The sequence below is a fragment of the Nerophis lumbriciformis genome, linkage group LG22 (genome assembly GCF_033978685.3).
Source record: "Nerophis lumbriciformis linkage group LG22, RoL_Nlum_v2.1, whole genome shotgun sequence".
Classification (NCBI taxonomy): domain Eukaryota; kingdom Metazoa; phylum Chordata; class Actinopteri; order Syngnathiformes; family Syngnathidae; genus Nerophis; species Nerophis lumbriciformis.
The window spans coordinates 22,609,368-22,632,458 of record NC_084569.2 but is presented as its reverse complement, the minus strand read 5'-3'; the positions used below and the strand labels follow the sequence as shown (position 1 = coordinate 22,632,458).

Here is a 23,091-nt window from a genome sequence, read left to right as displayed (position 1 = left end):
GACTAAGATTTGCAGATCTGTTTAAATGACGCTCGCTTGTAATAAAGCAACTTTTGGTTCAGCAAAGCGTCTCTGACGTCTCTTTTGATCCAACTGCGCATTCGCGTTGTCCCTTGGTCCGGGAGGGGACGACGACGACCAGAATTACACTTCATTTGTAAATAAAATAAAATAAAAATATATTCTATACACCATAAAAAGCCTGCGATGAGGTGGCGACTTGTCCAGGGTGTACCCCGCCTACCGCCCGAATGCAGCTGAGATAGGCTCCAGCACCCTCCGCGACCCCAAAACGGGACAAGCGGTAGAAAATGGATGGATGGACACCATAAAAAGCTATTAGAGCAACTGGTCATTACACCCTCATTATTATTTATTCTGTGATTATTAAGAGGTGTCTTCCAATGTCTTTGTTACAGTACTACATTAATTTCAATAGTATAGTATTTTCTAATTGTTCTTATTTTATAATTGTATGTTAGATGTTTTGTTTTGCTATTTTGCTGTTAAATTAAACACTTGCTGTTTTGAAGAGTCAATAAGTGAAAAGACATGACCACCACAAAAAATTAAACTTCTGAAAATATCATTATTCTATTGTGGTTTTATTGTATTTCAATGACGAGTAGTTTGTTTGTTTTTGTATTTTAATAACCCCCCTGTGCTTCCCTATTGCGGAACTAACACGCGTCACGCAGTTTCAGTCTGGACATGGTTCCGGGTTGCACTGTTTATTTTCCAGTTAGCTGCTTCCTAGCTGGGCTGTAGTAGTCAATATGTACTCCCACGGCTCAGAAAGTTTCATTAAACAAGCACGGTAAGGATATGGCCACATTTTAACATAGATATATCCAATACGACTAGTAAATACATAAATTATATTGACTATTTTGTAGCCGAATGTCGCTGTTAAAGCTAAAAGAAAATATCCTAGCAATGCTGGGCGGCATAATTTTTAAATGGTTTATCATGACACCTTTTCCAGGGGGATCCAGGAGCCTGAGCTGCAGAAGTTTTACAGCAGATTAATCAAGCTGCTCCAGGGAAAAGAGCTCGGCCATGAGACTATTGACTCTTTGCAAAGGCTGCACCTCATTCTCTCTGCTACAAAGTATACCAGAACGTAAGGGTTAAACTGCTCTACATTGACCACATACAGTATTTTAAACCTTCCCACTACACAGTTCTTGCTTTTATGTTTACCCGCTCTGCATAAATGTTATCTTGTTCTTCGGAAATACTACATCTCCCTGATTCTACTCTAAATAAATCATCTTTTTTTTTATAATTAACCAAAGGTTGCCCACAGACCTTCAAAACAGGCTTGTGTCGCTCCTTTCTTCACCTGTGGAGCAGCTTCAGGTGTTGAGCTCAGCTGTGCTCAGGGAGACGCTGCCCCCTGCTGGCCAGGAAGCCAACTACAGCCAGGACATCAGCAGTCAACTGAACTGCCACACCGCTTCCCTCCTGCTCGCTCAGGTGCGTTAATATAATATTCAGCTGTACGGTGGTCAAAAGTATTAATACTTCAATACCAAGTTAATACCTACACTCCAAAAATACATCGGTGCCTGCTTTTTCCAGTAACGTCAGTACCGAATACAGTGGAATCTGGATTTACCAACTTTATTTGTTCCTGAACATGGTTTGTAAACCAAAACGTTTGTATAGTTACGTAGAGTTCCCCATAAGAATCCATGCATGTAAACACGAATAATTGGTTCTAGCCTTGACAAAATTCTCTACTTCAGTAAAAAACGGCACACTTTGAAGACACTATAATATGTGTATATATTAAGGGTGTAACGGTACACAAAAATCTCGGTTCGGTACGTACCTCGGTTTAGAGGTCACGGTTCGGTTCATTTTCGGTACAGTAAGAAAACAACAAAATATAAATTTTTGGGTTATTTATTTACCAAATTTGTAAACAATGGCTTTATCCTTTTAACTTTGGGAACACTATAATAATTCTGCCCAAAAATAGAAATAGCTCTGTGTGTGTTCCAATTCAATTATTTAGTGTCTCTGGATCTTGTTTAAATATCAGCTCAGATAATACAGTTCTTGGAGAAAGGTTTTGGAGAGTAAAGCAGTACAGTCCATGTGCTGCGGTTAAGGGTGAAAATGTGTAGAGGGTTGGCTCGAGAGCCTCCTACCAGCCCAGACAGAACAGGTGGTGGGGTTCCTGGCTGGAATCTCCCAAGAACGATCCTTGGACTAGATGCTTTTTTTCCTTAGCTCGCCATCATTAAGAGAAGCCTGGCCTGTGTAAGAACCAGGACCATCCTTATAAATCAATGTGTACACAAATCAAATATCTTCATTAAATAACACTAATTGTATTATAAAGTATTCAGAACAGGTTCTAGTTTTTTCCTCAATATTGTACAATATAAATCAACATACATGTCAGAATCACAATATGCAATAAAGTGCTGAAATAACCATTAGCAGCATAAATAGGACCTATACAATTCGGTCAGTACACTAAACGTGCTTATTATCAAACACATTCAAAAGTACATTCAATACACAATAGTTGTTATTGGTTCAAGTCATAGACCTTGTATATGGATGATTGAGAAATATGCCACAATAACTGTTGCAATGAAACAATGGAAGAAAGACTAATATATTTTCATAAATATGGACTCACCAACTCCGAATCTACAGTCACAGACAGCTTAATGACAAAAAATCGGGCGCTGGTAGTCGGCTCTATAAAGTTAACAAATAGGCATTTAGTATAGAATCCCATCAGCACAATATTTCGGGTGAAAACGAGATTAAAAACCTACCTTGAGCAGAAATACAATCTGTCTACTGGCCACTTCCTGCTAACGGTTTATAAGCACAGCTGATTGGACTGCGGCGGTCACGTGACTAGGGAGAGCTGCTCGCTCTCCCTAGTCACCAAAGAGTAATAGAGAGCAAGAGCCTAATAGTCTCTGCAAATGTATGTATTTGACACCTGCGTTACACCAGCATGCCCTGTGTTGTGCCTCGGTGTGCATTTTTTACACAACGTGCGGTACGCTACTTATGTCCGTCAGGTACAGTGCGCTACTTAATATGTTCGTGTGGAAACTCGTTCGGTACACCTCCGAACCGAACCGAACCCCCCGTACCGAAACGGTTCAATACAAATACACGTACCGTTACACCCTTAGTATGTATATATATATATATATATATATATATATATATATATATATATATATACACATACATATATATATGTATGTGTGTGTGTGTGTGTGTGTTTGTGTGTGTATATATATATATATATATGTGTGTGTATATTTCTATTTATGTATGTATACTATATATATATATATATATATATATATATATATATATATATATATATATATATATATATATGTATGTATGTATGTATGTATATATATACAAACCCCGTTTCCATATGAGTTGGGAAATTGTGTTAGATGTAAAAAAAAAACGGAATACAATGATTTGCAAATCCTTTTCAACCCATATTCAATTGAATGCACTACAAAGACAAGATATTTGATGTTCAAACTCATAAACTTTCTTTTTTTTTTGCAAATAATAATTAACTTAGAATTTCATGGTTGCAACACGTGCCAAAGTAGTTGGGAAAGGGCATGTTCACCACTGTGTTACATCACCTTTTCTTTTAACAACACTCAATAAACGATTGGGAATTGAGGAAACTAATTGTTGAAGCTTTGAAAGTGGAATTCTTTCCCATTCTTGTTTTATGTAGAGCTTCAGTCGTTCTACAGTCCGGGGTCTCCGCTGTTGTATTTTACGCTTCATAATGTGCCACACGTTTTCGATGGGAGACAGGTCTGGACTGCAGGCGGGCCAGGAAACAGGAAAGTACCCGCACTCTTTTTGTACAAAGCCACGCTGAATGTGGCTTGGCATTGTCTTGCTGAAATAAGCAGGGGCGTCCATCAAAAGGACGGCGCTTAGATGGCAACATATGTTGTTCCAAAACCTGTATGTACCTTTCAGCATTAATGGTGCCTTCAAAGATGTGTAAGTTACCTATGCCTTGGGCACTAATGCATCCCCATACCATCACAGATGCTGGCTTTTGAACTTTGCGTCGATAACAGTCTGGATGGTTCGCTTCCCCTTTGGTCTGGATGACACGATGTCAAATATTTCCAAAAACAATTTGAATGTGGACTCGTCAGACCACAGAACACTTTTCCACTTTGCATCAGTCCATCTTAGATGATCTCGGGCCCAGAGAGGCCGGCGGCGTTTCTGGAGGTTGTTGATAAATGGCTTTCGCTTTGCATAGTAGAGCTTTAACTTGCACTTACAGATGTAGCGACCAACTGTATTTAGTGACAGTGGTTTTCTGAAGTGTTCCTGAGCCCATGTGGGGATATCCTTTAGAGATTGATGTCGGTTTTTGATACAGTGCCGTCTGAGGGATCGAAGGTCACGGTCATTCAATGTTGGTTTCCGGCCATGCCGCTTACGTGGAGTGATTTCTCCAGATTCTCTGAACCTTTTGATGATATTATGGACCGTAGATGTTGAAATCCCTAAATTTCTTGCAATTGCACTTTGAGAAACGTTGTTCTTAAACTGTTTGACTATTTGCTCACACAGTTGTGGACAAAGGGGTGTACCTCACCCCATCCTTTCTTGTGAAAGACTGAGCATTTTTTGGGACGCTGTTTTTATACCAAATCATGGCAGCCACCTGTTCCCAATTAGCCTGCACACCTGTGGAATGTTCCAAATAAGTGTTTGATGAGCATTCCTCAACTTTATCAGTATTTATTGCCACCTTTCCCAACTTCTTTGTCACGAGTTGCTGGCATCAAATTCTAAAGTTAATGATTATTTGCAAAAAAAAAATGTTTATCAGTTTGAACATCAAATATGTTGTCTTTGTAGCGTATTCAACTGAATATGGGTTGAAAATGATTTGCAAATCATTGTATTCCGTTTATATTTACATCTAACACAATTTCCCAACTCATATGGAAACGGGGTTTGTATATGTATGTGTGTATATATATGTATGTGTGTATATATATGTATGTGTGTATGTATTTATATATATATATATATATATATATATATATATATATATATATATCAAACCAACATAACAAGGGGGTATTGGCTCAACAATCTCTTTTTTTACCCAAATGACACAACAATATTGGAACATTGTAGAAATAATATAAACAACCAAAAAACCCAGAAAAAATGAAACAATTGAGCAAAAAAGTACAACATACTGAGAAAAGTTTAAAATGTGTATACTAATACAAAATAAAAACGCAAACGTGTGTATAAATATTTGTTCTATTCTTTGTATTAACCTATTTCATTACAAATTACATGATAATGTCACACTTTCACCATATTGAAAAATATTGACAACATATTGTTTCATTTTATGTATTTAAAGGCTCCATGCCACTGCTGCTCATTTTAGAATGTCAAAAAGTTGACTATTGTTGTAATTTATGAGCATATTGATATGCACAATATTATTTGTTTTGATATACCGGTTGGTTATAGAACACTGTTGTTGTTTCTTTTAATGTATAGATACCTCTCTGCAGCTTCTACTGCAATTTAAATTCTTTGAAAATATATGTTGATGCACAGTGGTCTTAAATACTTGACACTTTGAAACGCTGCAATAAAGTACTTCAAATTACATTGGTTCACTTTTGTATGTTTATCGTGATATTAAATAAGTATCAAGAATCGTAGAAATGTTTTGGTCTTGGTATCGACTACTTAAATTTTGGTATCAATACTTTATTCCTGTCAAATGCTTGGTAGTAATCATTCGTTTAATAAATGTGCAATCTGGATAAAATCTGGGTAAAGTTAGTCGCCACCTCATCGCCCTGCGATGAGGTGGCGACTTGTCCAGGGTGTACCCCGCCTTCCGCCCGATTGTAGCTGAGATAGGCTCCAGCGCCCCCCGCGACCCCAAAGGGAATAAGCGGTAGAAAATGGATGGATGGATGGAAGTTAGTTGAAGATTTCATTTCCCAGATTGAGTTAATGTTTGTCCACATTCTGGTCCAAGCAGGCTGGATCCCAAGACAATCTGTCATCTCTTTGCGCTTTGCTCCTGCGCAGTCTGGAGAACCGACCATCAGATGGACCGAATCACTCAGCCACGCGCACCCTGCCAATTGTCAACACCATCCTCACACACAGCCCTCAATGCCTGACTGAAGGTAACAATACACTGCACTGTTAGCAAGTCTACTAAGATATCACGCACATTTTGTTCATTTGTGTGAGTGGCAATTTCTCTCAACAGATCAGGTGACCCTCCTTAGTAAAAAGCTGGTCGATTGGCTGCGATATGCAAGCACCACCCAAGGCAGCGGTGCTTCCTCAGGAGGATTTTTCACAGGATCCAGGTCACGACAGGTACACAGACATTATTTCATATTTAGAAAAGGCAGTTCATCAAATAATACCTTATGTGTTCCATCAGCCGCTGCCAATCGCAGAGCTAGATGGTACGGTGTCAGGAGATTTCTTCACCGTGCTGTGTGTAGGTCAAGGTTTCACTGAAGACCAGTGGATGAACGTCTACTCCTTTTCCGTGCTGCGCCATTGGCTTCTCACCTTCCAATCTGTGTCTAGTGGCTCCATACCGGACATTGGTATGAGCTCACCATTTAATCAAAGCACACAGCTCAATGACCACTGTGGATAAAGATCCCTGGTTTACGAAAAAGGCCTTTAGATTTGACATACCTTTATGTCTTTTTAAACTGAGGAAAAAAAACACAAATGACTTCATTTTGTGTTTGTATCATCCCCAGCAAACAGGTTACAGCTAAGTCTCTCCTTCTCTCATTCCCTTTCAAATGGTAAGAAGGGAATTTTGCAGCCCCAACCTAAGCATGTCCAAGCTGAATCAACTCAAAATGCCTAAAGCGAGTTTACTTTGTATGATTTTAATAACACGCTTTAAAGCATGAGCTAACCAAAAATATTAACATTTTGTTCTCAGGTGGTTTTGGATTGAACATCTTTATTAATGTTTTCTTCTTTTTTAACATCTCTAATGTGAAGTATTCTTATTAATGTTAAAGGGGAGCTGCACTTTTTTGGAATATAACTTAACGTTCAGAATGTGAGACAAGAACACAGATGTCTTTGTTTTTGTTGTGCGCTCTAAACAGTGAAAAACTGCTGGCCAGAGGCGACTAATAAGTCATTGATTCCACCTATAAAGCCCTCTAAAATAACATCAAACAACGCTCCATCTACATGTCGTGACCTGTTTATTAACTAAGTTATAGCGACATTGTTATTGTAGAAGCTAACACAGACTAACTACTTTTGTGGTTTAGTGACACAGCGCCTCACTAACAATTCAATGCGATCTGACAACAATCTGTACTGACTGAAAACCAAGAACTATCCAATGAAGTAATATGAACAGACAAACAATTTATCTGTAAAGTATTATTTGTTAGTACAGAGCTAGCTTGTCTGTGTTGACTGTATGTAGCTGTGATATCAAGCACCATGTGCTCCATGTGTCATAGTAACTAACTCCATGGTCCTGGGGCATCTTTTCCAGTTGATTTTTGGGTAGGTGGAAAAAAGTTTGGTTGAAACCACATCTTGCCCTGATGTGGGATCTGAGCCAAGGATGTCGTTGTGGCTTGTGCAGCCCTTTGAGACACTCGTGATTTAGGGCTATGTAAATAAACGTTAATTGATTGATTGATTGATATGGGTTTGTTCATGTTTAGGGGCCACTAATACTATAGTAAAATACCGGTAGTCGTTGTTGTCTCTCAAAAAGTCTGCACATCAAACAGAACACACGCTCAGTGGTGTTGTTGTTAAGAGTAGCATTCGTTGCTATGCGCCCTGTAAAATCCATGCGCACAGGAACAAAGTTACTGTAATGTTTGAAATGACGAAAATGCTGTAAATACCATAAATGTGCCTGTTTAATTACATTCATATTTACAGCATCTATATGAAACGTTTTGGGGTGTTTTTAGAGGGCTTTATAGGCAAAGTAGGTCAATCCCCATTACCTGCTTTGTAAGCCGCTTCTTGCCAGCAGTTTTCCATTATTTGGAACCCACAGAAAAGAGAATGTTCTTGTCTCAAATAGGGATTTTGGGAAAAATCCCCCCCCCCCAAAAAGTGCAGTTCCCCTTTATTTTTTCTCCCAGTTAATTTGTTGATTGCTAAGCTATCTTTCAAAATGCATTAAAATATCCATCAACATGTCTTTTTATATCTCAACTCTCAGCATCATATTGTAAAAAAAAACAGCTTCTTTTTGTTTATAATCATTTGCAATTTCCCTGAAGTTAGATAAATCTAATAATTTCCCTTGATACAATACAAACATTTCTCTTCCAATCACACTTCCTAATTCCAATGCAGATGTTCACCGATGACGCATTGTTGCATCTTTTGAATCAAGTCTGAAGTTTTGACCTGCGATGTTGCAGATGATAGGTCGGAGATCGACGGATCTGTGGTTTCCATGGTTTCCGCCACTTCCTCCTCCAGCCGCTTGCTGCCTCCGAAGGAGCGTCTAAGGGAAAAGGCTTTCCAGTATTGCCAGCGCCTCATTGAACAGTGCGATCGCAGTATGTCAATTTTTACTAGTGTATAGTCGTGTTCTGTTGCTGCTATATAGCCGCTAATGTAAATTGTGTTATGTATGAACAACTGTAATGTGGTATTTGTTTCTTTGTCTCAGAAGCCCAGAAAAGGACAGATACAGATCTCCAGAAAGCTGTGAGCTCAAGTTTCTTTCTATTTCACTCACACATCTAGGGTTATGTGAGAAACTAATCTTTGGCACTAACAACAATTGTCTAAACAAGACAAGCTTATATATAGTATCTCACAATAGTAAGTACACCCTTCACATTTCTGCAACCGTTTTAATTTCAGGGACAATACGACAAAAACTCAAGCTGGATGTAACCGAGTAGTCAGTGTACAGCTGGTAGAGCAGTAACAATTCACCACTGAAAATTACTCAACCCAATATTAGTATTGTCCCTTGAGAAGATGTACAGTAATAAAAATGGTTAGTAAAATGTGAGTGATGTATTCACTAAACTGTCCCTAAAAAAGCTAAAGCTACAGTACACCAAGTCTTTTCTTGCTTGTTGGGTTACAACATATTTTTTATAATTCATTGTGTTCGTATATTTTCCTCAGTGTCTGATAGAGGCGGTGTGTATCCTGGACTGTGTGTGTGTAGAGGATGCCTCCATGGTCTACCGAGCGTTCCCGTGCATTAAGGCGCTCTTCGGTCGTCTCAGCTCAGACTTGTCATTTGCCAGGGTCTTGCTGCCCGTTGCGCAGTTCTACCTTAATCATGGTAGGTAAGCGTAACGTTAAAATGATATCGGCACATGCCAGTTGTCGGACGGATGACTTACAGCCTTGGCTAATACACACCTTTCCCACAGTGTCAGTGGTTCTAAGTAACTCAGTGGCACTTTGATTTTTGCACCCCCCACTTTCCATATAATTAAATTTTAAACTCAATGTATATTATTTTGTTGGCCCAAACAAAGATTCCCACGCGATGATGGTGACTTAGTTGCTGTTTTGTTTTTTTGTGACTACAAAATAAGCAACCATGAGGCCAAAGAAAGTTGCAAGTGCCAGCACTTGGGATTGGCAATATGGGATACAATATATATATATTGGAGCTTTTTGCAATAACAATATATATTTTGATATATTATTTGGCATATAAATGATAATAGAACCATTTCAAAACAGGTTCAAAGCTTATGCTTATGCTGATATATGCAGTAACATCCATCTATTTTCTATACTGCTTATCCTCACTGGGGTCGCAGGTTAGCTGGAGCCTATCCCAGCTGGTACACCCCAGACTGGTCGCCAGCCACCCGCAGGACATATATAGACATACAATCATTCACACTATATGGAGTAACATATTGCGTCATTTGAATTATTTTCCTGAAAGCTTTTATTAATAGTCTTCTTGTCGATTTACTGTTCATAGCTTGTTAGTTTTTGGTCAAATGTATTAAGCACTTATTCTTCTTTACATTAGTTTTGGGTAATACCGGTACTACAAACTTTTGTATTAATATTAATATATTGAATAGTATTGATTCAACACCAAGTAGTTACAGGGGCAGAATTGGTCTTCCCAATGTTTGTACTTAAAATGTTCAGGCTCGTTAAATGATTACAATTTTGATCAAAACTGTCTGACAGCATTAATTAATATTGAAATTATTTACTTAGTCCCTTTCATTAGATACATTTATAATAGTCTATAGTGTAAAATAACTAAACAAACGCAAAAACTACTATTGGCTCTTTTTTCATGAATTTGTAAACAAAAAATAATGCAAAAAAATTATTTTGTGATAATAATAAAAAAAGCCATTTACTAAACAATGTAGTATTGACCATATACTGACACTATACTTGATGTCGTTACTGTCGATATTGTATCAATCTGCCCACCCATTCACATTGAAAAGCTCTAGCTTCGCAGTTACCTGCGATTTTTTGTATCGTCCTACAGTGTGTAGTGTAGCATGTTTAGCTATTGCTTGTCCTGTATTTCTCCAGCGGTAATGATAAGAACACCGTTTATTTTCCGCCATAGAGCCAAGGAACAGTGATTAATAAGCTGTGCTGTGGTGAGACATTAGTCCCTCGCGAGGACGCTAACAATTCAAATCGATTCCTGGGGTGAAGCGTCTCGATTCTCTCGATTCTCCCAATTCTCGATTCGAACCGATTTTTGCAATGTATTATTTGGTATAATAATTGTAATAAAAACTTGTATAAACAGGTTACAGTTTAGACAAGCTCATTGGGGTTGCATGGAAATTGCTTAACACATATTTTTTTTAATGTATTTTTAATACAAAAAAAATGTATATATGTTTTTTGTTTGAATTGATATTTGAAAATTATGAATCGATTTAGAATTGGGTGAATAAGAATCGTGATTTAGATGTGAATAGATTTTTTTGTGCACACCTATCACATTGCATTGAGTACGCCTTGTGTTCGCTTGCCAACATTCAATATGCATTATTACGATATGACGATAGTATTACAATTTCTATCGTCGACCAAATGTATATTATTCATATTGCGCAACCCTAGCCAGCACTTTGATGAACAAGGTGAGAAACACTAATGAATTCAAGAAATAACTTCCTTTCTGCTCATCGCCGTTTTTGTTAACAACTGTCGTCAATAATATTTATGGTTTTGATTTATTTGGAGTCTGTGGTGGGCTCTCCTATTTCTGGGGCTGAGGTTGCTGAGGTAGTTAAAAAACTCCTCGGTGGCAAGGCCCCGGGGGTAGATGAGATCCGCCCGGAGTTCCTTAAGGCTCTGGATGCTGTGGGGCTGTCTTGGTTGACAAGACTCTGCAGCATCGCGTGGACATCGGGGGCGGTACCTCTGGATTGGCAGACCGGGGTGGTGGTTCCTCTCTTTAAGAAGGGGAACCGGAGGGTGTGTTCTAACTATCGTGGGATCACACTCCTCAGCCTTCCCGGTAAGGTCTATTCAGGTGTACTGGAGAGGAGGCTACGCCGGATAGTCGAACCTCGGATTCAGGAGGAACAGTGTGGTTTTCGTCCTGGTCGTGGAACTGTGGACCAGCTCTATACTCTCGGCAGGGTCCTTGAGGGTGCATGGGAGTTTGCCCAACCAGTCTACATGTGTTTTGTGGACTTGGAGAAGGCATTCGACCGTGTCCCTCGGGAAGTCCTGTGGGGAGTGCTCAGAGAGTACGGGGTATCGGACTGTCTGATTGTGGCAGTCCGCTCCCTGTATGATCAGTGCCAGAGCTTGGTCCGCATTGCCGGTAGTAAGTCGGACACGTTTCCAGTGAGGGTTGGACTCCGCCAAGGCTGCCCTTTATCACCGATTCTGTTCATAACTTTTATGGACAGAATTTCTAGGCGCAGTCAAGGCGTTGAGGGGATCTGGTTTGGTGGCTGCAGGATTAGGTCTCTGCTTTTTGCAGATGATGTGGTCCTGATGGCTTCATCTGGCCAGGATCTTCAGCTCTCACTGGATCGGTTCGCAACTGAGTGTGAAGCGACTGGGATGAGAATCAGCACCTCCAAGTCCGAGTCCATGGTTCTCGCCCGGAAAAGGGTGGAGTGCCATCTCCGGGTTGGGGAGGAGATCTTGCCCCAAGTGGAGGAGTTCAAGTACCTCTGAGTCTTGTTCACGAGTGGGGGAAGAGTGGATCGTGAGATCGACAGGCGGATCGGTGCGGCGTCTTCAGTAATGCGGACGCTGTATCGATCCGTTGTGGTGAAGAAGGAGCTGAGCCGGAAGGCAAAGCTCTCAATTTACCGGTCGATCTACGTTCCCATCCTCACCTATGGTCATGAGCTTTGGGTTATGACCGAAAGGACAAGATCACGGGTACAAGCGGCCGAAATGAGTTTCCTCCGCCGGGTGGCGGGGCTCTCCCTTAGAGATAGGGTGAGAAGCTCTGCCATCCGGGAGGAGCTCAAAGTAAAGCCGCTGCTCCTCCACATCGAGAGGAGCCAGATGAGGTGGTTCGAGCATCTGGTCAGGTTGCCACCCGAACGCCTCCCTAGGGAGGTGTTTAGGGCACGTCCCACCGGTAGGAGGCCGCGGGGAAGACCCAGGACACGTTGGGAAGACTATGTCTCTCGGCTGGCCTGGGAACGCCTCGGGGTCCCACAGGAAGAGCTGGACGAAGTGGCTGGGGAGAGGGAAGTCTGGGCTTCCCTGCTTAAGCTGCTGCCCCCGCGACCCGACCTCGGATAAGCGGAAGAAGATGGATGGATGGATGGATGGATTTATTTGTTTCAGACATGTTTTTAACAAGTTACATTAAAGAACACTGTGTGGTTACATTTGCACATTTCAACATATCTGAAAAGGAGTAGGACGAAACAAAGCTTATATTTAATCCTACCCCTTCTCCGTGTCTTTTACTAATAGTTCTTTCACACCATAATTGTACATGTTCACATTAAGTTCACTTTCTGTTTGAAAGAAGGGAAGGTGTTGGAAAAAAATGTATATGTAATAACTTATTGGTGTTAGTCAATGAATGTTGTGTATTACTTAATATTGTAGACACTGTCATAAAATAAAGATAAAAGGGATGTTAAATGTTTATCTATTTTATATGTCATTTATATGTATTTCACATTGTTCCATTTTTGTTGAACTATAACTATGTTGTGTTAAATGTATTTTGTGTTCATATTTGTGGGTGTCTGGTAGACTAAAAAGTTGCTTTGTTTTCCGTCGGACCTTGCAAAACAAAACAAAGTACCACTGTGTAACCTGGTTTCAACACATAGTCACTTGTGTTAAATGACAGTTGTTTATCTTTGTTAAAACCACATATAATGAGCGCAATAATGAATAAGCTTCTTTTTCTTGTACTATTTAGGTGAAATGGCTGCGGTAGACTGTGAGGCCATGTGGAGACTGGTGTTTGGTCGCTTTCCCGCCGAGCTCTTCAACGACCCATTCCTGGCACACGAGCTTCTGCGTTTCCTCCGACTAAACCTCGAGAGTTTGCAGCTCCAAGTTCCCCAGTACACGCGACATTTCCCAAACCTGCTCAAGGTGAAAAGCAGAGAAAATGCTGCTTTTTATTATCTAATGTGTTGTGGATTCATGATTATTTGACGGCATTTATTGTGGTGTGTCTGTGACTACAGTTCTTGGCGTGGGACAGCCCTGCAGTGGTTGATGACTTTGTTGATCTTCTGCCCTCTCTGGTGACATCTGGAACTGCTTTGGAGCTGCTTCACACTTTGCTGGACCTTCCCTGTCTCTCTGCTACTCTGCTTTTGCAGCTCAGGTGAACATATGGCACATTAGCAGTGTTGGGACTAACGCGTATAACGCGTTAGTGTAACGCCGTTATTTTCGGCAGTAACTAGTAGTCTAACGCGTTATTTTTTATATTCAGTAACTCAGTTACCGTTACTACATGATGCGTTACTGTGTTGTTTTTTTATATAGTATCGGCTAGAAACTGAGAAGACCTGAGTGTGTTTTATTGAAGAGCTGCGGTGTCGTCCCTCTGATTCTTCCTGTGTCACAAGGAAGAGAATAGGCGCGCTCTGTGTGGGTGGGTGTGGGGCGTGGGGGGGGGGGGCGTCTCTGTGTTTACTAACAAGACATCATGGCGGAGCCGGAGTCGAGTTTCTTAACATGGAGATATTCTCACTACTTTTCTTTTGTTGAGCATAAAGAAAAGAACATTTTAGTTAAATGTAAGTTGTGTCTTGGATCAAAGATCCCATTTATTGCCCAAAACAGCAATTCAAATCTGCTGAAACAGCTACAAAAGCAACATGTAACTGAGTTAGTAACTGAGTTACTTTTGAAATAAAGTAACTAGTAACTGTAACTAGTTACTGGTTTTCAGTAACTAACCCAACACTGCACATTAGTAACAGCTAGTTGTTAGAAATATGGACATTGTGTCAACTTTGTGTGCAGATCTATGTGTCTGCCCATTTCCGAATCAGGAGGGCGCAGCCTCGCATCAATGGATGCATTCCGGAATCCGTCTTTCCGAGGGCTGTTCCTCTTTCTACTTCGAGGAGAAGCAGGTTCAGGTAACCCTACAGCAGGCTGATTTTTGTACAATGACGAATACAGTAGTGTGATCAGGAATGATAATGCATCGCCAACACAACTGTATTGGTGTCTTTTTGTACAGGTGACACAATTGACCGACTTAACACTCTTCTCGAGCTGCTGTCCGAGGCTGCTAATTGGCCGAGAGTCGTTCAGTGTGCCCAGACTGTCCCTATTTTGTTGCACATTTTCTTCAACACCATCATTACGGTAAGGAAATGTTCCAGTTTAGGGAGTTTTTCAAATGTGGCACGATGATCTTTCCCTCAAAAAATATAATACACCTACACCCTTAAAAACGTATATTTTGTGGCTTTTTCTGTTCTCCCCAGATTATGTGCCTTTGGCATTACTGTCCTAGCGCTCTATTCTCTCATGTACTTAAGTGAAAGAAACTGCACAATTGTGTGGATTCTAGCAGTGCAGCATGTTCCCCCTAAACTTAAAGTATTTAGGATCCCCATACATCCCAAACATTTGAAATCAAACCATGGAAGCATGGCGGAGATATTTATAAAACAATCTTGCGTTCTTTCATATCTCCTCCAAAAGAGCTGTTTGGAATTTGAGTAGCTAGTGATGCGTTACGTCAACTGATATCTCCATATATAGCAGATGTTTACCCGAAGAGCCTTGCGGGGGTCTACCATTGTAGTCCGAAGTTGTAGTCACTAAGTTCCTTATTTTTCTTTATTATCTTGTAATGGGGCAGACCCCTCAGCTGTTGCCATTTCTAATACAAAGTAGCGTATAGTTCTAACTTATATCTGTCAATAGACTTGATACGGAAGCGCTTAAAACTACAACATGGCTGACGGGGAAAAGACTCCATCAAAGTGGAGGAACGTAAATAAAAACGGTGCATCCTGAAGAGATAGTTCCAAAAGCAGCTTGAAAACAAAATGTATGCAAAATGTTGACCAAAGAACCACCATTACATGTTTTAAATGTAGAAAAAAAATATGACCCCTTTAAGTCTGTCACTGTGCGCCACAAGATGCACACTCTGGGTGGAGCAACTCTTTATGTGGGCGTTCTCAATTAAACACAGGTTTACGCGTATTCCCTCATCGATTTAAGTACGTTTGCCCCTTACGCGCTTCATTGCCTGTAATAATTCCAGCATGCCGAGATAGTGAAACATTACATTGCACTTGAAATTCATATGCAGTTTCCACCATGTGTAAATAAATAAGAGAATTTCAGAAAACTGATCACTTCAATTGGAGACACCTAGAAACATCCATTGAGATGATGATAATATGACCATAATATCACTCTAAATTACCAATCAAAAATCAAAATGCACATCTTTGTCTTGTCTGCTTGAGTGGAAGAGATTAAGAGTGCGCCCACAGCCGAAGGATTAGATTATCGGCCATGTGTGGGCATCCTACATGGACTAACAGACTTTCAATACATAGAACACTTTTGTCTGGACATGGAAGCCATGTGACTGTTTAATAGAAAATATTGTCACGCTCCCCCTCGCTGTCACGCTCCCCCTCGCTGTCACGCACATAAAACACACAAACATACGCATCACAAATATTTGTACTAAACATAACATCACAAATAACATCAGGGGGGTTATAATAACAAGTAAACAAAGTTTCATCTGCAGAGTTACATCCAGTTGGAAGAAGATGCTGTTGCGCGTGTACATCACCATGACAACACACAAGCCCCGCTTGGACTGATACAACCTTTTCAAGCATAAAGTGTTGTCTTTTTCATGGATTTCAATGACATTCACAAGTCTGAAAACACCATGTTTCATGATTTTCACACAGCTAATAAAAAAGTGTCATGGCAAAGTTTGCCTCAGTAGTAATTTAATAGTAGTAATTTATTCCAGACTTAAGTACATGTCTGTCCCATACACAGGGTGGGAGTGTCCAAAGGCTGGATGAGAAAATACAAATAGGAGAAAACTGCATAACTTCAAGTGTGTAAAAAAAAAAAAAACACTTATGCACAAACAGGAGAATAGTGACTTAACTTAGCCTAGCAGTTTTTGTTTTTGTTTTGTTTTTATCAAACTGCTGTGCTTCCACTGATGCAGGGTTTTCAAAGTGCATGTCATAACACATTCTTAAGACAAAATAAACACGTTTGGGATCAAAACATTACACAAAAAAACTAAGTAAAGTACTAAATGTTGGCCCAAATTCCCCAAAATGGGACCTGAAAGCCAAAATTGCCGACGACCTTTGTGTTTCACTATACAAAGTCTTTGATGATATCCATGCGTCCTGTCACGATAAACATGAGTACACATTTCTTGCAAGATGTGCCAAGTTTTTAAGTGTGCTAATGCACTTAAAAATAATTTAGTTGGCGGAATAATACCGTCATATTATTACTAAAGAATATACAAATATATTTTTTAAATATCTTGTGTGTAAAATTAGATATTACACTAATTTGCTTTGTTACCACATACAAGACAACGCTAAGATGTGGATATTTTTCTCAGAATGTTTAGCATTCTTTGATTGACCTACATTGTAATGATTTTAGTATCTTTAATTTACAAAATGTATCGAAGTGGCTCAGGATCCTCTATTTTTCTGTAAAAAATTGGGACACCCGTGCCCTAAACTCTTACTCTGTTCTCGGAAATACATTCAATATTAAGGTTCTAATTTGGATGTTTACATGTCAGATCACTTTAATATTATCACTAATGGGTTTTCGTTTTAGGTGGCTGATAAAGCACTTTTAGGCCAAGTGATCCTGGTCCTGCTGGAGAGAAGCAGCCTCCTTCTCAACATCCCTAAGTACATCATAGAGATACACAGGTATATCTCACACACACAGACACACCATCAAAAAACTAAGCGCAAAATAAGTTTCAGGTTCACTGTGAACATGCTGTCTCTGCAGGGTGTTCAGCCGCCAGCTGCTAAGGCTGTGTAAGCTCCACCCTACTCTGGTCATGGACCAATCCCACGAGCTGCTGGATTTTGCAGGGGCCACTTCCAACGTATACAGCAAAGAAGAAATCTACACGCACGTGGTAATCCGAAAGAAATGGATCATGCAAGTTTTTGACTGTATGGTCATTACTCAATAACGGTTTGACCCTGTGATTGACTGGTGACCAGCCAAGGGTGTACCCCGCCTCTCACCCAAAAAATCCTCTGCGATAGGCTCCAGCAGGCTTTTTCCAGTAGTCCATTTTGAACTACAGTAGGACTTACTAGCTTAGTTGGTTCTGTGAGCTTAGTTGGTTCTGTGACGGAGCTCTTACTTCAAAACGCTTGTATCTCAAATAAACATCTCCCATTTAAATTAATTAAAATCAATTTGATTGGTGCTTGCCTCCCCAAATCAGCACAATTACAGTAGTTTTATGAAGTAATTTAATAATAATGTAAACCATGAATTTCTACAGTATCTCCTGCCAGCTGCTTCTTTGTCAAACACACCATCAGCAGCTTCTCTATATTTTCATCAATAAACCTTTTGCCGTTTAAATATTATTTTAACATCCTTGGCTGGCGTTAGACTCATTTGGCTTCGGTATGGTGCACCCGCTCCAACTGCTTTGCCAAATTGATGAGTTGTTTCTTTAATTCAATGAATATCATCCACTTCTTCTCAGCACTGTCCTTCACACTCACTTTCTTTCTTCCAATTTTTGGAAAAGCAAAGTTATGTCCCTCTCTAGCTATAATCTAATGCTACCGAGTAAGACCAGATGTTTTGGGCGGATCTTACAGGGTTTACTGTGACATTTTCCACGCCAACTAATAGCGAGGATGCTTGATACTCAAAGCATAACAATTAGTTCAGAGACAGCTCTTAGGTTGAGATATTTTGTGGGAACAGATTGGGGAGAGTCCCTTTTATGTACAGAAGCCCTGACCTTAACCCCACCAAATACACCACAGCTAGAGGAGGGGTGTATAAACCTTTTGACTTTGGGGCCGCATTTGGCTAAAAAAAAGCCAACTACATGTAATGTAACTGTGTATATATATATATATATATATGTATATATATATATATATATATATATATGTATATATATAATGTGTATTTATATGTATATATATATATATATATATATATGTATATATATATATATATATATATGTGTATTTATATGTGTATATTTATATATATGTGTATTTATATGTATATATATATACAAACCCCGTTTCCATATGAGTTGGGAAATTGTGTTAGATGTAAATATAAACAGAATACAATGATTTGCAAATCCTTTTCAACCCATATTCAATTGAATGCGCTACAAAGACAAGATATTTGATGTTCAAACTCATAAACGTTATTTTTTTTTGCAAATAATAATTAACTTAGAATTTCATGGCTGCAACACGTGCCAAAGTAGTTGGGAAAGGGCATGTTCACCACTGTGTTACATGGCCTTTCCTTTTAACAACACTCAGTAAACGTTTGGGAACTGAGGAGACACGTTTTTAAGCTTCTCAGGTGGAATTCTTTCCCATTCTTGCTTGATGTACAGCTTAAGTTGTTCAACAGTCCGGGGGTCTCTGTTGTGGTATTTTAGGCTTCATAATGCGCCACACATTTTCAATGGGAGACAGGTGTGGACTACAGGCAGGCCAGTTTAGTACCGGCACTCTTTTACTATGAAGCCACATTGATGTAACACGTGGCTTGGCATTGTCTTGCTGAAATAAGCAGGGGCGTCCATGGAAACGTTGCTTGGGTGGCAACATATGTTGCTCCAAAACCTGTATGTACCTTTCAGCATTAATGGCGCCTTCACAGATGTGTAAGTTACCCATGTCTTGGGCACTAATGCACCCCCATACCATCACAGATGCTGGCTTTTCAACTTTGCGCCTATAACAATCCGGATGGTTCTTTTCCTCTTTGGTCCGGAGGACACGATGTCCACAGTTTCCAAAAACAATTGAAAATGTGGACTCGTCAGAACACTTTTCCACTTTGTATCAGTCCATCTTAGATGAGCTCAGGCCCAGCGAAGCCGACGGCGTTTCTGGGTGTTGTTGATAAACGGTTTTCGCCTTGCATAGGAGAGTTTTAACTTGCACTTACAGATGTAGCGACCAACTGTAGTTACTGACAGTGGGTTTCTGAAGTGTTCCTGAGCCCATGTGGTGATATCCTTTACACACTGATGTCGCTTGTTGATGCAGTACAGCCTGAGGGATCGAAGGTCACGGGTTTATCTGCTTACGTGCAGTGATTTCTCCAGATTCTCTGAACCCTTTGATGATATTACGGACCATAGATGGTGAAATCCCTAAATTCCTTGCAATAGCTGGTTGAGAAAGGTTTTTCTTAAATTGTTCAACAATTTGCTCACGCATTTGTTGACAAAGTGGTGACCCTCGCCCCATCCTTGTTTGTGAATGACTGAGCATTTCATGGAATCTACTTTTATACCCAATCATGGCACCCACCTGTTCCCAATTTGCCTGTTCACCTGTGGGATGGTCCAAATAAGTGTTTGATGAGCATTCCTCAACTTTATCAGTATTTATTGCCACCTTTCCCAACTTCTTTGTTACGTGTTGCTGGCATCAAATTCTAAAGTTTATGATTATTTGCAAAAAAAAAAAAAGTTTATCAGTTTGAACATCACATATCTTGCCTTTGTAGCGTATTCAACTGAATATGGGTTGAAAATGATTTGCAAATCATTGTATTCCGTTTATATTTACATCTAACACAATTTCCCAACTCATATGGAAACGGGGTTTGTATATATATGTATGTATATATATATATATATATATATATATATATATATATATATATATTTAAACCTGTGCAACAAATCCAGTTGTGAAATTTCCTCGCTCCTCAATATTCCAAAGTCAACTGTCGGCTTTATTTTAAGAAAATTGAGGAGTTCGGGAACAACAGCAACTCAGCCACCAAGTGGTAGGCCACGTAAACTGACAGAGAGGGGTCAGCAGATGCTGAAGTGCATAGTGCAAAGACTTTCTGCACAGTCGGTTGCTACAGAGCTCCAAACTTCTTGTGACCTTCCAATTAGTCCACGTACAGTATGCAGAGAGCTTCATGGAATGGGTTTCCATGGCAGCTGCATCTAAGCCATACATCACCAAGTCCTTTGGAAAGCGTCGGATGCAGTGGTGTAAAGCATGTCGCCACTGGACTCTAGAGCAGTGGAGTGATGAATCACGCTTTTCCATCTGGCAATCTGATGGACGAGTCTGGGTTTGGAGGTTGCCAGGAGAACGGTACATTTCGGACTGCATTGTGCCGAGTGGGAAATTTGGTGGAGGTGGAATTATGGTGTGGGGTTGTTTTTCAGGAGTTGGGCTTGGCCCCTTAGATCCAGTAAAAAGAACTTTGAATGCTCCAGGATACCAAATTATTTTGGACAATTCCATGCTCCCAACTTTGTGGGAACACTTTGGAGCAGGCCCCTTCCTCTTCCAACATGACTGTCATCCATAAAGACATGGATGACAGAGTCTGGTGTGGATGAACTGGTCTGGCCTGCACAGAGTCCTGACCTGAACCCGATAGAACACCTTTGTGATGAATTAGGATGGAGTCTGAGAGCCAGGCCTTCTCGACCAACATCAGTGTGTGACCTCACCAATGCGCTTTTAAAAGAATGGTCGAAAATTCCAATTAACACACTCCGCAACCTTGTGGACAGCCTTCCCAGAAGAGTTGAAGCTGTAATAGCTGCAAAAGGTGGACCGACATCATATTGAACCCTATGGGTTAGGAATATGATGGCACTTCAAGTTCATATGTGAGTCAAGGCAGGTGGCCAAATACTTTTGGCAATATAGTGTATTTATATATGTATACACATGTTATATCAATATAATGGTATTGAATTAATGTAATTGGATATTATATAGTATGTGAAAGTTGAACTCCTACCTTGTTTGCTTCCATCACAACCTCCTTCAAGTTTTGTAATAAATCAGGAATATCAAACAGCTAAAATGCGACAAACATGTTTAAGTCTGGGGAGTATTTAGCATTTTTCGCATTGTGTATCGTAGTGGCTTTAAATGTGTGTAATTTTGAATAATACATAAAGTATAGTGTTTGGACATTTTTTTATAATATCCACAAAGTTCAGTGAGCAGAATGTGTTATGTGTGACCATGTGTGTTGACTTTCTGTGTTTGGTTGCAGTTTGAGCTGATAATCTCACATTAACCACAGGGTGGCAACAGATTTGTAGCAATTATGCTTTTAGCAATTTCAAATGAAGCTGTTGGCACCCTGCAGTTTAGATTCCTTATTAAACTCGTGACGTCTTGCGGGCCGCAGTTTGGGCACAACTGAGCTAGAGGATCCATCCCCATATTGTAAAAAATCTTCCCAGAAAAGTGAAAGCCATCTTCTTTCATTTTCACTTCCTGTAGGTGTAACAGCCAACTAGACTATGTTGTGTATTTTAGGTTCAGTACAAAACCATAATGTTTTTATCCCCTCTCAAATGCATCTGTCTTGTAGGTGTGGGCGCTCGGAGAGTATCTGTCTGTGTCGTATGACTCTCGTTGCTCCGTAAAGCTCATCACTTCCTGTTTTGAGGCGCTCGAAGCAGTGCTGTTTGAGATCACGTCATCTGCCCCGCCCCCAGGAACAGGCTGCCCCGCCCCTCGGGTCATCACCACCCTAATGAACGCCCTCGCTAAGCTGGCGTCACGATCACATGACTTGATCCCCAGGTGGCTGAGAGAAGTACTTTTACTTTCAGTTTACTTTGTGCAGCCATCGCTAATCTATGTGTCGTTTGTAGGGTGTCGCTCTTCCTCTCCAAGATGAGAAACGTATCCAGAAGTGGGTCCGTTTCCTGGTGCGCTGACGAAGAGGACCTTGTTTCCATAGTAACTCTTGGGGAGGAGTTGTGGTCGCTGCTGAAGATGCCCGGTGTGGCTCAAAGTGTCCTGAACCCGCCGCCGCACGTCGCCACGCCCCAGTGGCACCGAGACACTAACGTTGCCATGCCACTGCAACTGCGAACGCTCACCAGACTCACGCAGGCACACGCATCACATGCACAACACACACCTGCTTCTCCATCAGCACACACAGGCACATAATCTGGTTTTGGAAATACATGCCACCAATCACAAAAGACACGCATTAATTACTGTAATATATTATCTGTTCTTTATTCATGTGATTTATCAGAAATAAAAATGTACAAAATAGATCTGAAAAAAGTACAGTCTCCAGCACAGTCAAACTATGGCCAGTAAGAAAATAAGTTGTATAACATTTAATAGAAAGTGCATACAGCTTTGAGCAAAACATTTCATACTCCATACAGATTACAACTTCTCAGGAACATTACCTCGTCTTTTAAAACACAAAATGTTTTGTGACATGAATGATTAATTAAAATCACAACCTGCTCTTTCTCATTTTTACCATAATTGGATTGCACTTGATCTTCATAATTAA

The 23,091-nt window shown here is 40.2% G+C and overlaps 2 protein-coding genes across 4 annotated transcripts in view; one reads left to right on the top strand and one right to left on the bottom strand.

Moving 5' to 3' along the window:
* Positions 1 to 1,449, bottom strand: part of card11 (caspase recruitment domain family, member 11) — a 112,004-nt gene extending 110,555 nt beyond the window's left edge. For both annotated transcript variants that reach the window (XM_061973996.2, XM_061973998.2), the window contains exon 1: positions 1,312 to 1,449. The gene's annotated coding sequence lies outside the window, so the exon portion shown is untranslated. The remainder of the gene's footprint in view (positions 1 to 1,311) is intronic.
* Positions 708 to 22,758, top strand: ap5z1 (adaptor related protein complex 5 subunit zeta 1). Of its 2 annotated transcripts, XM_061974000.2 has the most exons (18): positions 708 to 817; positions 986 to 1,123; positions 1,299 to 1,479; positions 6,074 to 6,224; positions 6,311 to 6,423; positions 6,491 to 6,662; positions 6,825 to 6,872; positions 8,487 to 8,627; positions 8,741 to 8,778; positions 9,211 to 9,373; positions 13,454 to 13,632; positions 13,728 to 13,870; positions 14,518 to 14,636; positions 14,741 to 14,868; positions 17,365 to 17,462; positions 17,548 to 17,680; positions 22,138 to 22,352; positions 22,424 to 22,758. In XM_061974000.2, the coding sequence occupies exons 1-18, from the start codon at positions 777 to 779 to the stop codon at positions 22,725 to 22,727; spliced, it is 2,505 nt and encodes an 834-aa protein (XP_061829984.2). In that variant the 5' UTR covers positions 708 to 776; the 3' UTR covers positions 22,728 to 22,758. The 2 variants fall into 2 exon arrangements, with proteins under 2 accessions (XP_061829984.2, XP_061829983.2); XM_061973999.2 differs by lacking the exon at positions 6,825 to 6,872.
* The last annotated feature ends 333 nt before the right edge of the window (positions 22,759 to 23,091 follow it).